The sequence below is a fragment of the Oncorhynchus kisutch genome, unplaced genomic scaffold (assembly GCF_002021735.2).
Source record: "Oncorhynchus kisutch isolate 150728-3 unplaced genomic scaffold, Okis_V2 scaffold852, whole genome shotgun sequence".
In the NCBI taxonomy this organism is placed as follows: Eukaryota; Metazoa; Chordata; class Actinopteri; order Salmoniformes; family Salmonidae; genus Oncorhynchus; species Oncorhynchus kisutch.
In genome coordinates this window covers 56627-72500 of record NW_022262797.1, presented here as the reverse complement: position 1 = coordinate 72500, position 15874 = coordinate 56627, and the positions used below count along the sequence as shown (strand labels likewise).

Genomic DNA, 15874 nt, shown 5'->3' with positions numbered 1-15874 from the left:
TTAAGCATGTCCCAGTTTAGGTCACCTAGCAGGACAAATTCAGACCTAGTCTAAGGGGCCAGGAGAGAGCTTAGGACAGGCCGGTGCTGATGGAGGACAATGGCACCCAGCAACAGTCAACAAAGAACTATTTGAAAGTTTAATGCTTAAAACGAGCAAATCAAATTGGGGACAGACTTGGTGGAGACAACCGAGTTACTGAAGGTGATCCTTGGTAAAGATCGACACTCCCCCACCTTTGGAAGATCTGTCTTACTAAAAAAAGGTTATAGCCAGAAAGGTTAACATCAGTGTTCAAAACACTCTTTCTTAACCATGTCTCAGTAATTACCAACACATCTGGATTGGAGCTGTGAACTCACACTTGATCCATTTAGGTAATAAGCTTCTAGTGTTAACATGCAGAAAATCAGTGAAGCAGATATCAGAGCACAAGTCAGAATCGGGGCTGGCAACAGTAGATTGGCCAGGGTATACATGCACATTCCAGATATCATCAACAGTAGATGGGCCAGGGTGGACATGCACATTCCAGATATCATCAACAGTAGATGGGCCAGGGTGGACATGCACATTCCAGATATCATCAACAGTAGATGGGCCAGGGTGTACATGCACATTCCAGATATCATCAACAGTAGATTGGCCAGGGTGTACATGCACATTCCAGATATCATCAACAGTAGATGGGCCAGGGTGGACATGCACATTCCAGATATCATCAACAGTAGATGGGCCAGGGTGTACATGCACATTCCAGATATCATCAACAGTAGATTGGCCAGGGTGTACATGCACATTCCAGATATCATCAACAGTAGATGGGCCAGGGTGTACATGCACATTCCAGATATCATCAACAGTAGATGGGCCAGGGTGTACATGCACATTCCAGATATCATTAACAGTAGATAGACCAGGGTATACATGCACATTCCAGATATCATCAACAGTAGATGGGCCAGGGTGGACATGCACATTCCAGATATCATCAACAGTAGATGGGCCAGGGTGTACATGCACATTACAGATATCATCAACAGTAGATGGGCCAGGGTGGACATGCACATTACAGATATCATCAACAGTAATACAATCAAGGCACAGCATAGGACAGGGAGAGCTCTGCAGTGCTGATTTATGACACCTGAATGTGCATCAGATGGCAACAAGATCATATTGTACAGCAATTTCATCAGGTAACATGAATACAAAGCTGGCGAGAGGTGGTTAGAATGGGATGGGAGGCCAAAAGTCTGTAACCAATAGAGAGAGTCCCGAGTCTGGGAACAAACAGTCTACAAGTCTACAAGTTTGTAGTCAACAAAGTACTGGGCCTTGTTTCCTAATGTATCAGGGATGTTCCGTTTGAATTTGGCCAATGTTTTAGATATTCCTGCAATAATTTCTTTAATTTTCCTTAGGGGGAAGGATGTTAACATAAATTTGCAAATCTAAAATAATTATTGTATATAATAATAAATATAGTATATATATTGTATATAATTATTAAAAATAATAAATAATTAACTCAAGTTATCCAATGTGTGATATTTTGGACTGAACCCAGGCCTCTTGAAGGACGCCTCAAAGTCTGTGTTGGTGTCATTTCAAGTTTTATTGTCACGTGCACAAGTACAGTGACATGACTTCACTGCAAACTCTTTCCCAACGATGCAGTAATCAATATCAGTAGTACTATAAAGTCAAGTAGAACAAAAACACACAATAAATATTTGAAACATTTGAAACTTTACTGTGTGCTCTGAAACATAAGTAGTGTTTATATTTTTGAGTGGGCTCTACTTATTTATGAGTTATGATCCGTTTTAGAAGAATATAAAGGTTCTGCCTCGGCTGTCTCGTTATTGTGAAAGCTGGACTATTATCGTCATTTGGTTGTCATCTAATGATTGGTTGCAGGTTGTTTTTGGAGAAATACTTGTTTGTTGTATTTTAACAAATGCCTCTCCTTGACAGATAACCTTGGTGTTTACATCTGTAAACAAAAAGGATCTCCTCAGGATATCTACGTTTTTGATTGTTTAGCTATGAAATTCAAAACGTTGAACGTGGACGAGTTGGCAAATGTGTAAGTACCTCCATCTGAAAATGTGCCAAATACTTTGTTTGTGATGACATGAAGCATCACAATAACTGGTGGGCTCTTCATGAAGACAAACATTTGATCAATTAATGAACTGATCTTCTTCATCAAACTTCTGGCCTTGAAGCTGGAATCCTTCATTGAAACAATAACAAAGCAGCCCCCCGCCTGTGTTTTAGTAAAAAGCTGAGGGATGGACCAAATTCAGAGCGAGTGCTATGTATGGATGGAAGAACCATCCATGACATCAACATTATAGTTTTAACCATGTTCTGAGGCTATACAGTATTTCATCCCATTTGTTTACAAACATTTGGAGTAAAACAATATTATATGCTGGGTTCAGATGGGATACGACAGTTGAACTACACTCATGAGGCATTTATAAGTTGTATTTTTCACAAATAAATGTGTATATATAATTAATTGATGAGTCCAAAAATGGGTGCAGCAATGAATGATTCTAGCTTTAAGTCTGTTCTACCTCATCCTGTTAAAGTGTGATGGACATGAATAGTGATATGTGCTTCGCTAATCTTCAGACTTGCGAAATGCTGTATAATGTAGGTTATCTGGCAGCATAACGAGATTCATTATTTAAAAGCTGGGGTACAGGGCTGAATGGCTTTAATAATGAACAAATCAAATGCATTACAGTCCATCATATAGTTGTATCTATGGAAACTCATAGAGTGGGTTCTATTTCTATGGTAAACTTGTTGCAGCTACAGATCATAATGCTCATAATGCCATGTCCCTTTTATTCCTGGGTTTTTCATATCGCTTCAGAATGAGAGACATCAGAAGTGACCTGACCTTCATGACCACCAGGACTCCTAAAGAGGCCATACTGGTAATTCAAGATATTCTGATAAACAGTTGAAGTTGGAAGTTTACATACACTGCTCCAGTTTCAACTTCCACCTGACTGTGCTGCTGCTCCAGTTTCAACTGTTCTGCCTTATTATTATTCGACCATGCTGGTCATTTATGAACATTTGAACATCTTGGCCATGTTCTGTTATAATCTCCACCCGGCACAGCCAGAAGAGGACTGGCCACCCCACATAGCCTGGTTCCTCTCTAGGTTTCTTCCTAGGTATTGGCCTTTCTAGGGAGTTTTTCCTAGCCACCGTGCTTCTACACCTGCATTGCTTGCTGTTTGGGGTTTTAGGCTGGGTTTCTGTACAGCACTTTGAGATATCAGCTGATGTACGAAGGGCTATATAAATAAATTTGATTTGATTTGATTTGACTTAGGTTGGAGTCATTAAAACCTGTTTTTCAACCACTCCACACATTTCTTGTTAACAAACTATAGTTTTGGCAAGTCGGTTAGTAATTTTTTCAAAAATTGTTTACAGACAGATTAATTCACTTATAATTCACTGTATCATAATTCCAGTGGGTCAGAAGTTTACATACACTAGGTTGACTGGGCCTTTAAACAGCTTGGAAAATTCCAGAAAATGATGTCATGGCTTTAGAAGCTTCTGATAGGCTAGTTGACATAATTTGAGTCAATTGGAGGTGTACCTGTGGATGGGAAAATCAAAAGAAATCAGCCAAGACCCCAGAAAATACATTTTAGACCTCCACAAGTCTGGTTCATCCTTGGGAGCAATTTTCAAACGCCTGAAGGTACCACGTTCATCTGTACAAACAAGAGTACGCAAGTATAAACACCATGGGACCACGCAGCCGCCATACGGCTCAGGAAGGAGATGCGTTCTGTCTCCTAGAAATGAACGTACTTTGGTGTGAAAAGTGCAAATCAATCCCAGAACAACAGCAAAGGACCTTGTGAAGATGCTGGAGAAAACAGGTACAAAGTATCTATATCCACAGTAAACAAGTCCTATATTGACATAACCTGAAAGGCTGCTCAGCAAGGAAGAAGCCACTGCTCCAAAACCGCCACAAAAAAAGACAGACTACGGTTTGCAACTGCACATAGGGACAAAGATCTGACTTTTTGGAGAAATGTCCTCTGGTCTGATGAAACAAATATAGAACTGTTTGGCCATAATGAACATTGTTATGTTTGGAGGAAAAGGGGGAGGCTTGCAAGCCGAAGAACACCATCCCAACCGTGAAGCATGGGGGTGGCAGCATCTTGTTGTGGGTGTGCTTTGCTGCATGAGGGACTGGTGCTCTTCACAAATAGATGGCGTCATGAGAGAGGAAAATTATGTGGATATATTGAAGAAATATCTCAAGATATCAGTCAGGAAGTTAAAGCTTGGTCACAATTGGTTCTTCCAAATGGACAATGACCCCAAGCACACTTCCAAAGTTGTGGCAAAATGGCTTAAGGACAACAAAGTCAAGGTATTGGAGTGGCCATCACAAAGCCCTGACCTCAATCCCATAGAACATTTGTGGGCAGAACTGAAAAAGTGTGTGCGAGCAAGGAGGCCTACAAACCTGACTCAGTTACACCAGCTCTGTCAGGAGGAATGGGCCAAAATTCACCCAACTTATTGTGGGAAGCTTGTGGAAGGCTACCCGAAACGTTTGACCCAAGTTAAACAATTTAAAGGCAATGCTACCAAATACTAATTGTGTGTATGTAAACTTCTGACCCACTGGGAATTTGATGAAAGAAATAAAAGCTGAAATAAATCATTCTCTCTACTATTATTCTGACATTTCACATTCTTAAAATATTATTTTTACTAGGATTAATTGTCAGGAATTGTGAAAAACAGAGTTTAAATGTATTTGGCTAAGGTGTGTGTAAACTTCTGACATCCACTGTATATCATACATATTTGTGATAATTAAGATATAATTAATGATATACACTACTGGTCAAAGGTTTTAGAGCTACCTTCTCATTCAAGGGGTTTTCTTTATTCTTTACTATTTTCTACATTGTAGAATAATAGTGAAGACATCAACACTAGGAAATAACATACATGGAATCATGTAGTAACCAAAAGTGTTAAACGATTCAAAATAGATTGCAAAGCTGTCATCAAGGCAAAGGATGGCTATTTGAAGAATCTATATATATTTTGAACACTTTTTTTGGTTACTACATGATTGCATACGTGTTATTTCATAGTTTTGATGTTTTCACTATTATTCTATAATATAGAAAATAGTAAAAATAAAGAAAAACCCTTGAATGAGTAGGTGATCTAAAACTTTTGACCGGTAGTGTATATGATATATATATATGTATATGTGTATATATGTGTGTGTATGTCATTATTTATATTTGCATCTATTTATATTTCTGCATCTAAGCTAAGGTCAGTTTTGACACTTGGCAAGCTTGACCCCCTGCTATGGCTCAAATTTTGTCAAACACCAAGCAGCCCATGGTCTTACAGATAGATACCTTGAATGATAAAGATGATAGCCAAAAACGATCCATGTTGATGTAACAAAGTTATACAATATAATAGTTAGATAATCTCCTCCGTTTTGTTCTAGCTAAATAATACTTCTCCATCCAACCTTTTAGGTGCTAGTGGATTCAAGCTCCTCCATGAATGAGACATGCTATGATTCCGATGACAACATGTCACGGTTGGATGCTGTTAAACAGCTCTTTGATAACTTCGCAACTAGAAGCATGGCGTACAATTTTCATCATGTCATTGGCTTGGTGAAGTTTGACTCATCAGTTAAAACTCTCCACACATTTACAGAGACTCTGGAGACCTTCAAGGTAAATATATTTTCTCATTTCTGTTTTATGAATGCAAAATAGCGATGGGGGTGATTTCAATAAGATCCATTCAAGTACTGTACTGAGATCACATACATACTCCCCTCAAACCTGTCTTAAAGACTGAAACTGAGACTCAGCTATATGATGTTGCCTCGAGCAGCACTGTACATGTTACAGAGGAGCGTGATGCACTCAGAGGATCTGCATGTGTATGGAGGCGCTTCAAATTGTCTCCATGTTGTAGTTTATGTGTGCGTTGCTGACGCTACTGCTCAATCAGGGATTTTGTGGCATTCATGATATCATTCTTTAGCATGCATCTGCAAACCTCACATAATATTAGGGATATTAGAAGATATTTTTGGCACTTACAGGAACACGTACACAATCTGGAGGCCAATGGATGCACTGTGCTGTATGATGCCTTGAAACGTGGCATGTCTCAACTGAAACAAGTTGGAGAGCAATTTCCAGACTGCAGACTTCGCATCATATGTCTCACAGATGGGAATGATGATGGGTAAATAGAATGATACTTTTTCAGTGTGTAAAACAGTGATTACCTTGACGTTACATTCATTGCGATAACACAAAGGTATTGTTCGATTGGATTGATTGGTTAATAATTCTATCTGTAGATCAATGACCGAACCAGATGCTGTCACAACCAAACTGATGAGCCTGAACATTGTTGTTGATGCCATCGTTGTTGGAAAGGTGGACAACAACGTGCTGCGTGGAATCAGCAATGCAACAGGTACTGTATAATGTGTAAAGAGATTCTGGTTTATATCCCAGCAGTGGACGTACGCCACCATCATGATGTCTTCTTGTGGCTGAAATATGGACGTAGAATCAGAATGAATGCATTTTGTCCAATCATTTCTCATTGTTATATCATTTTGGCCTGACTGCACTCAAAAACGCAAGTAAAACATTAAATGTTTTTGATATGAGGTTTACTGCATTTGGGATTTTAATTTTTTTTAAGGAAAATTGTTTCGTGTCAGTATTCAATATTACAGTATATCATAATATTACAGTTTATCGTAATTTAGATGACAATTGACATGAAAGTATATTTTGTAACAGGGTTGTAAAGGGTTTAAAATCTGGACGTACTTGGTTACTAATTCACTAGTGGTTGGGTTTTCATTTTGATCCATCCTTTTACAGCCAGTTTGCATTCCCTTGGAAGTTTGAATTGCATTTGGTTAAATGAAGATGACAGCAGTCTACAGTCTAATAAAATATTAGGCAGCCATTGGGTGTTTTTTGAGCCCCTACATAACAATGTCCTATTTTATACATATTTGGTTAAGTAATAACAATGAAGCAACTGTATCCACTCCATGTCTTATAGGAGGGTGTTGTTTCAAACCATCCATGTCTTCTTATAGGATGGTGTTGTTTCAAACCATCCATGTCTTCTTATAGGAGGGTGTTGTTTCAAACCATCCATGTCTTCTTATGGGAGGGTGTTGTTTCAAACCATCCATGTCTTATAGGAGGGTGTTGTTTCAAACCATCCATGTCTTCTTATGGGAGGGTGTTGTTTCAAACCATCCATGTCTTCTTATAGGAGGGTGTTGTTTCAAACCATCCATGTCTTCTTATAGGAGGGTGTTGTTTCAAACCATCCATGTCTTCTTATGGGAGGGTGTTGTTTCAAACCATCCATGTCTTATAGGAGGGTGTTGTTTCAAACCATCCATGTCTTCTTATAGGAGGGTGTTGTTTCAAACCATCCATGTCTTCTTATAGGATGGTGTTGTTTCAAACCATCCATGTCTTCTTATAGGAGGGTGTTGTTTCAAACCATCCATGTCTTCTTATGGGAGAGTGTTGTTTCAAACCATCCATGTCTTATAGGAGGGTGTTGTTTCAAACCATCCATGTCTTCTTATGGGAGGGTGTTGTTTCAAACCATCCATGTCTTCTTATAGGAGGGTGTTGTTTCAAACCATCCATGTCTTCTTATGGGAGGGTGTTGTTTCAAACCATCCATGTCTTATAGGAGGGTGTTGTTTCAAACCATCCATGTCTTCTTATAGGAGGGTGTTGTTTCAAACCGTCCATGTCTTCTTATAGGAGGGTGTTGTTTCAAACCATCCATGTCTTTTAGGAGGGTGTTGTTTCAAACCATCCATGTCTTTTAGGAGGGTGTTGTTTCAAACCATCCCATGTCTTTTAGGAAGGTGTTGTTTCAAACCATCCATGTCTTCTTATGGGAGGGTGTTGTTTCAAACCATCCATGTCTTATGGGAGGGTGTTGTTTCAAACCGTCCATGTCTTCTTATAGGAGGGTGTTGTTTCAAACCATCCATGTCTTTTAGGAGGGTGTTGTTTCAAACCATCCATGTCTTTTAGGAGGGTGTTGTTTCAAACCATCCATGTCTTTTAGGAGGGTGTTGTTTCAAACCATCCATGGCTTGTAGGAGGGTGTTGTTTCAAACCATCCATGGCTTTTAGGAGGGTGTTGTTTCAAACCATCCATGTCTTCTTATAGGAGGGTGTTGTTTCAAACCGTCCATGTCTTCTTATAGGATGTTTCAAACAATCCATGTCTTATAGGAGGGTGTTGTTTCAAACCATCCATGGCTTGTAGGAGGGTGATGTTTCAAACCATCCATGTCTTTTAGGAGGGTGTTGTTTCAAACCATCCATGTCTTCTTATAGGAGGGTGTTGTTTCAAACCATCCATGTCTTTTAGGAGGGTGTTGTTTCAAACCATCCATGTCTTTTAGGAGGGTGATGTTTCAAACCATCCATGTCTTTTAGGAGGGTGATGTTTCAAACCATCCATGTCTTTTAGGAGGGTGTTGTTTCAAACCATCCATGTCTTTTAGGAGGGTGTTGTTTCAAACCATCCATGTCTTTTAGGAGGGTGTTGTTTCAATCCATCCATGTCTTTTAGGAGGGTGTTGTTTCAAACCAGAGACGAGTAAAGCTGGTCTGAAGCTTTTTGAAATGGAAACTGTTCTGTCTTTGGAGATGAGGAAGCTGAAGAAGAAACTGGACCCATCCTACATTAGGAGCGAGGTACGATCTATTAAACAAAAACTATTCAAATAGGACAAGTGTTTCCATATATTCTATATAAAATAATATGATTCTTGTTCTTTATTTTACTCTTTACTTTATTTTACTCTTATTATTATCTATCCTGATGCCTAGTCACTTTACCCTGCCTTTATGTACACAACTACCTAAAATACCTCATGCCATGTACATGTACATTGATCTGGTACTTCCTGTATATAGTTCCATTCTTGTGTATTTTATTCCTCTTGTGTTACTATTTGTATGATTTTTTACAACTTTTCATCGTTGGGAAGGGCTCGTAAACAAACATTTCACTGTCAAGTTGCATGTGACAAATACATATTTAAATCAAATCAAATAAAGTGTAAGTTAATAACATTGATCTTAAAACGAATTGTACTGAACAATGCTCATTTGCCTCTACAGAACATTCTAGTTGCTCTCTTCGCCAACCGGGGTTATGACGAGAAGCCAGAGGTTGCTCTGCCAAGTGGACTAAACGATAAAGTGACTGGGACAGAGAAGTACGAGCAGTTCCATTATCAGCATGTCATTCTGGAATGACAGAGTCATTTACTTTTTCAATTACTTTTCTAGTAAACCACTATTATGCTCAAGAAGCATTTATTTAATGTTGAGATTGAGGTAAACTACTGTATTACTCTAACAAAAATGAATATGTCACAAAATAGTGCATTAAAAAAGAAGATCCAGGAATCCAAGAGCGGACGCTTTTTGGAGAAGGACAAACGCCTTCTGGAAGAGCTGAAGAGCCTGCACTGTGACCCACACCCATTCTGCACTGTTCTGCCTTCAGAGTCAGACTTTAGTAAGTAAACATTATTAGGGTATTGTGTTAAGTGTTATTGATCTGGTAACACTTAGTATAAATATACTTTTCATAATGCTTTATAATAGCATTGTTAATACTTGGGTGGTTCAAGCCCTGATTGCTGATTGGATGACAGCCGTGGTATATCAGACCGTATACCACGGGTATGATAAAACATTTATTTTTACTGCTCTAATTACATTGGTAACCAGTTTATAATAGCGATAAGGCACCTCGAGGGTTTGTGGCATATGGCCAATATACCACGGCTAAGGGCTGTATCCAGGGACTCTGCATTGCGTCGTGAATAAGAACAGCCCTTAGCCGTGGTATATTGGCCATATACCACACCCCCTCGAGCCTTACTGCTTAAATATAGTCTACATGGACCATGACCGTAACAGCCTCAAGTTATTGGTTTGTTTGACTGTAAAGTGTTCAAATCAACTTCCCATCCACATGACCAGTTGGTTATTGTTTGACTCATTTTGCACAATATTGTCAAAAACATTTAACCCCTGTGATTCCATACCTATTCAGCGTTTTGGAAGATTCTCATGCAAGGCCCTCCTGATACACCTTATGAGGATGGAGTCTTTGAGCTGTACTGTCAGTTTGGAGCTGACTACCCCGTCAAACCTCCACTTGTGCGCTTTGTCACACCTGTATCCTTCTACACAATGAATACATGAAGACAGTGTATTTATTCGTATTGCCTAAGTCATACATTTTCAAATTCTATCCAGTTGATTGATGCTTTTTTCCGTCATGAAAAATCGTTTTATTTTTTACCCATTTTTTTTTTGTCTCATCGCTGGTAACTCTCCAAAGGGGTCGGGTGGCAAAGGTCAAGTCATGCGTCCTCTGAAACATTACCCGCCTAACCGCGCTTATTAACACCCGCCTGCTTAACCCGGAAGCCCGCCGCACCAATGTGTCGGAGAAAACACTTCAACTGACTATCGAGGTCAGCCTGCAGGCACCAGGCCCGCCACAAGGAGTCGCTAGAGCGCGATGAGCCAAGTACAGCCCCCCCAGGCCAAACCCTCCCTTAACCCAGGCGACGCTGCGCCAATTGTGCGCCACCCTATGGGATTCCCGATCACGGCCGGTTGTGATACAGCCCGGGATTGAACCCGGGTCTGTAGTGACTCCTCTAGCACTGCGATGCATTGCCTTAGACCACTGCTCACTCGGGAGGCCATGAAAAATCCTTAATGTGGACGAAGGTGTACCACTGCAACATAAACAGTGTGGGTCGTATCTGCCACAACATATTTGACCGCAGCTACAACGCTCACATAACCATGAGAGACATCTTGGATGCTGTATATGGACTGCTCATCGTTCCTGAACCCCAAGATCCACTGGACAGGTTGGTTTCTCGTTATTTGATGACCACACTGTATACAATGAGTGGTGTTAACTCTGATTCTAAAATTAAAAAGGAAAAGTAGGAAATAGTGCATTATATTTATTAGTATGTAGTATATTGAATTCATATACCTACATTTTGTCTGAATAAAAATGTCTTGTAAAAGTATTTTGGCAGAGGAATACCTGACCAGCAGAAACAAGTATGAAGAAGAGGCCAAGAAGAACACAGAGGAAGTTGCAGGCCAATCATTGGATGACATGGAGAAGGTGAATGCACTTATCTAATTATGTTAATTTTTGCAAGCTCTGCTACATCTTTTATTGGGGGCGTTTGTGTGTAAAAAGAGATGGATTCACTTCTCAGACATTTCCATGTAAAACTGACATGTCACAGTCTACGTCAGTGGTTCCCAAACTTGTTATAGTCCCGTACCCCTTCAAACATTCAACCTCCAGCTACATACCTCCAGCTAGCACCAGGGTCAGCGCACTCTCAAATTTTGTTTTTTGCCATCATTGTGTAAGCCTGCCACACACACACACTATACGATCTATACGACACACACACTATACGATCTATACGACACACACACTATACGATCTATACGACACACACACTATACGATCTATACGACACACACACTATACGATCTATACGACACACACACTATAAGATTTATACGACACACACACTATACGATCTATACGACACACACACTATACGATCTATACAACACACACACTATACGATTTATACAACACACACACTATACGATCTATACAACACACACACTATACGATCTATACAACACACACACTATACGATCTATACGACACACACACTATACGATTTATACAACACACACACACACTATACGATCTATACGACACACACACTATATGATCTATACGACACACACACTATACGATCTATACAACACACACACTATATGATCTATACGACACACACACTATACGATCTATACAACACACACACTATATGATCTATACGACACACACACTATACGATCTATACAACACACACACTATACGATCTATACAACACACACACTATACGATCTATACAACACACACACTATACGACCTTTATTAAACATAAGAATGAGTGTGAGTTTTTGTCACAACCCGGCTCGTGGGAAGTGACAAAGAGCTCTTATAGGGCCAGGGCACAAATAATAATATAATAATAATAATCAATAATTTTGCTCTTTATTTAGCTGTCTTATATTTAAAACCTTATTTGTTCATCAATAATGGTGAATAACTCACCACAGGTTAATGAGAAAGGTGTGCTTAAAAGGATGCACCTACAGTGGGGAGAACAAGTATTTGATACACTGCCGATTTTGCAGGTTTTCCTACTTACAAAGCATGTAGAGGTCTGTAATTTTATCATAGGTACACTTCAACTGTGAGAGACGGAATCTAAAACAAAATCCAGGTAATCACATTGTATGATTTTTATGTAAATTATTTCCATTTTTTTGCATGACATAAGTACTTGATCACCTACCAACCAGTAAGAATTCCGGCTCTCACAGACCTGTTAGTTTTTCTTTAAGAAGTATTAACTGCACCTGGTGAGAAGGCAACAACTGTTGGCGCAATTATTAGAAAATGGAAGAAGTTCAAGATGACGGTCAATCACCCTCGGTCTGGGGCTCCATGCAAGATCTCACCTCGTGGGGCATCAATGATCATGAGGAAGGTGAGGGATCAGCCCAGAACTACACGGCAGGACCTGGTCAATGACCTGAAGAGAGCTGGGACCACAGTCTCAAAGAAAACCATTAGTAACACACTACGCCGTCATGGATTAAAATCCTGCAGCGCACGCAAGGTCCCCCTGCTCAAGCCAGCGCATGTCCAGGCCCGCCTGAAGTTTGCCAATGACCATCTGGATGATCCAGAGGAGGAATGGGAGAAGGTCATCACACAACTCCTGCCATATCACTGATGCGTCGTGAAACAGTGTTGTTTGATGAAGGCATTGTCTGTATAGTTTTTTGGACCTTTTCCCCCAGCATTGTCCCAGTCATATCCACAGCAGCAGGAAGAATTAAGTCCTACACAATAGTATGGGGCTTGCCTGTCCTAGCCACTCGGTAGCTCACCATATAAGATGCTTCTAGCCCCTTATTATCTGTTACTTTTATACATGTATTACTACTCGAAAGTCGTCTTTATTCTCGCTCAAAAACACCCATGGCTTATTTTTCAAATTGTCATGTTTTGTTTCTAAATGTCTCCACAAGAGTGAAGGTTTCCCGCGAGAGAGTAACGGTTAATGTGATTGGATAACGGTTAATGTGATTGGAAAACGGTTAATGTGATTGGATAACGGTTAATGTGATTGGATAACGGTTAATGTGATTGGATAACGGTTAATGTGATTGGAAAATGGTTAATGTGATTGGATAACGGTTAACGTGATTGGAAAACGGTTAATGTGATTGGATAACGGTTAATGTGATTGGAAAACGGTTAATGTGATTGGAAAACGGTTAATGTGATTGGATAACGGTTAATGTGATTGGATAACGGTTAATGTGATTGGATAACGGTTAATGTGATTGGAAAACGGTTAATGTGATTGGAAAACGGTTAATGTGATTGGATAACGGTTAATGTGATTGGAAAACGGTTAATGTGATTGGATAACGGTTAATGTGATTGGATGTTAGTTATTTGACTAGGCTACCTGTATTTGACATTGTGTTGTTATTTTGCTGAACACTAGATGGTTCAATTGTATTTTTGGGCAGTGAAACGAGGATATTTTCTCACCCAAATGTATAGTCCCGTTGGAAAATAGTAATGTACTGTTTGAAAATGTGAAGAATCCTTTTATTTTTTTTTTTTTTTAAACGTGAATCACATTTTTATTTGGCGTACCCCAGACGGCATTTGTACGCGGACCCCAGTTTGGGAATACCTGGTCTACATTAGCAGTTTCTCAGATACATTTATTTTAACAGCAACCCTTTAATGTAACAGTTTGTTCAGGGTGTGATGATCTTTCCCTTTTAAATTTACAGGAATTGTTGGGTGAAGAGTTGCCTGAGAAGTTCATACCCTCACACTTGATTTGTCCACTAACCAACAAGATGTTTGTTGACCCAGTGAAGAACCAGGAGGGAACAGTGTACGAGCGAAAGGCCATTGAGAAACATCTGAAGAGGTAAGCTGGTTATTATTCATATTGATATGTCGTTATTTATGATTCATAATTAACGTGTTGCTTTTATAAAGAAATCCAAAAATATTAAGCTGATGTCGCTATGTGTGGTTTTTCATCGGAAGCTTCTGAGTTTGTTTAAACACAAGCCACATTCGTGTAATTCTTAATTCTTTCCTTACTTAGATTTATGTGTATTTGAGTATATGTTGTGAAACTGTTAGATATTACTGCACTGTCGGAGCTAGAAGCACAAGCATTTCGCTACACCTGCAATAACATCTGCTAAACACGTGTATGTGACCAATAACATTTGATTTGTATTAATTGTGGGCTCAAATATTAGCAAATGACTGTTAGTTTATTTATCAAATACATTTTTCTCATCCCTTGCATGCAGAACTGAAATAACACATTGCTAGCAACTATATCAGTTCGGTGTCAGTAGTTTTTGTGTCTTATTGCGATAGGCTTAGACATTTAACTGATTGACAATTCTTCAAACTGGAAAGTCTTCGCCTACTGTAAACATTTTAAATTACTTAACGAATTAAATGAATTATTTGACCACTATTTTTTGAGAATGGTTTACTGTCTTCCCAACATTTACAGGACATGGCTTGGAACTGATCCCAAGACAAACAAGTTACTGACATTAACTGACCTCAAGCCATACCAAGACATGAGAAAAATGGCGAGGGACTATCGCAAACAGCAAATTCAGTAGACAGATGTTTAAAACACAATGTGATAGCCAAAATGTAGCATTCCTGCCTTGTAGCCTACACCTTTTGGTGAAACATGATGATGATGTTGGAACAAACATTGAAGTATGCTAACAATTGTATGTAACTGATATTTGTACTTTCTAGAGGGAATAGGTCTTCATTTTCTTAGGGTTTGTACTTGATTATAAACTGGGTGGATCGGGCCTTGAATGCTGCTTGGCTTACAGCTGTGGTATATCAGACCGTATACCACGTGTATGACAAAACATTTATTTTTACTGCTCTAATTACGTTGGTAACCAGTTTATAATAACAATAAGGTACCTCAGGGGTTTGTGGTATATGGCCAATATACCACGGCTAAGGGCTGTAATCCAGCCACTCCGCGTTGCGTCATGCTTAAAAACAGCCCTTAGCCGTGGTATATTGGCCATATACCACACCTCCTCGTGCATTATTGCTTAATTGTAGCACATTTCATGTGTAGCTAATTAATATTCATATCCATGGCCAATTCCTATTAAACTCTTGTCAAAAAAATGTTGAATTTCTGCATGTTAAAATGGGTTTTGTATAGTAATTGTCTATGTTAAAATGGGTTTTGTATAGTAATTGTCGTGTCTTTGTCTATGCCGGATTAAGTGATATGACATGCTATTCTATAAAATAATTTATCCGTAATTAATATCACCTGATTGAGCTAATCATGTAAATGTAATTAACTAGAGAGTCGGGCACCACGAAATAATATTTATAGAGTGAATAAACTCTTAAAGACCTAGTAATATTTTACATCAATAGCAGTCAATATTAATCGTCCTCTTAATTCAGTCTCATCTGAAAGTTGTAAATTCTTGGTTATCTGCACGAACCCTGGCTAACCATTTGAATCAGCAATACA

General features: G+C 39.2%; 1 protein-coding gene across 2 annotated transcripts in view; it reads left to right on the top strand.

The window, feature by feature from the left end:
* The window catches only part of LOC109877507 (uncharacterized), a 30345-nt gene extending 14691 nt beyond the window's left edge, over positions 1-15654 (top strand). The window contains exons 13-25 of one of the 2 annotated variants that reach the window (XM_031816683.1): positions 1981-2092; positions 2897-2960; positions 5583-5789; positions 6167-6312; positions 6431-6549; positions 8710-8834; positions 9264-9361; positions 9530-9666; positions 10210-10334; positions 10899-11044; positions 11211-11313; positions 14106-14248; positions 14858-15654. In XM_031816683.1, coding sequence (XP_031672543.1) covers positions 1981-2092; positions 2897-2960; positions 5583-5789; positions 6167-6312; positions 6431-6549; positions 8710-8834; positions 9264-9361; positions 9530-9666; positions 10210-10334; positions 10899-11044; positions 11211-11313; positions 14106-14248; positions 14858-14972 — 1640 coding nt within the window. In that variant the 3' untranslated portion in view covers positions 14973-15654. The remainder of the gene's footprint in view (positions 1-1980; positions 2093-2896; positions 2961-5582; positions 5790-6166; positions 6313-6430; positions 6550-8709; positions 8835-9263; positions 9362-9529; positions 9667-10209; positions 10335-10898; positions 11045-11210; positions 11314-14105; positions 14249-14857) is intronic. The other variant, XM_031816684.1, reaches the window with a different exon arrangement.
* Positions 15655-15874: the final 220 nt, after the last annotated feature.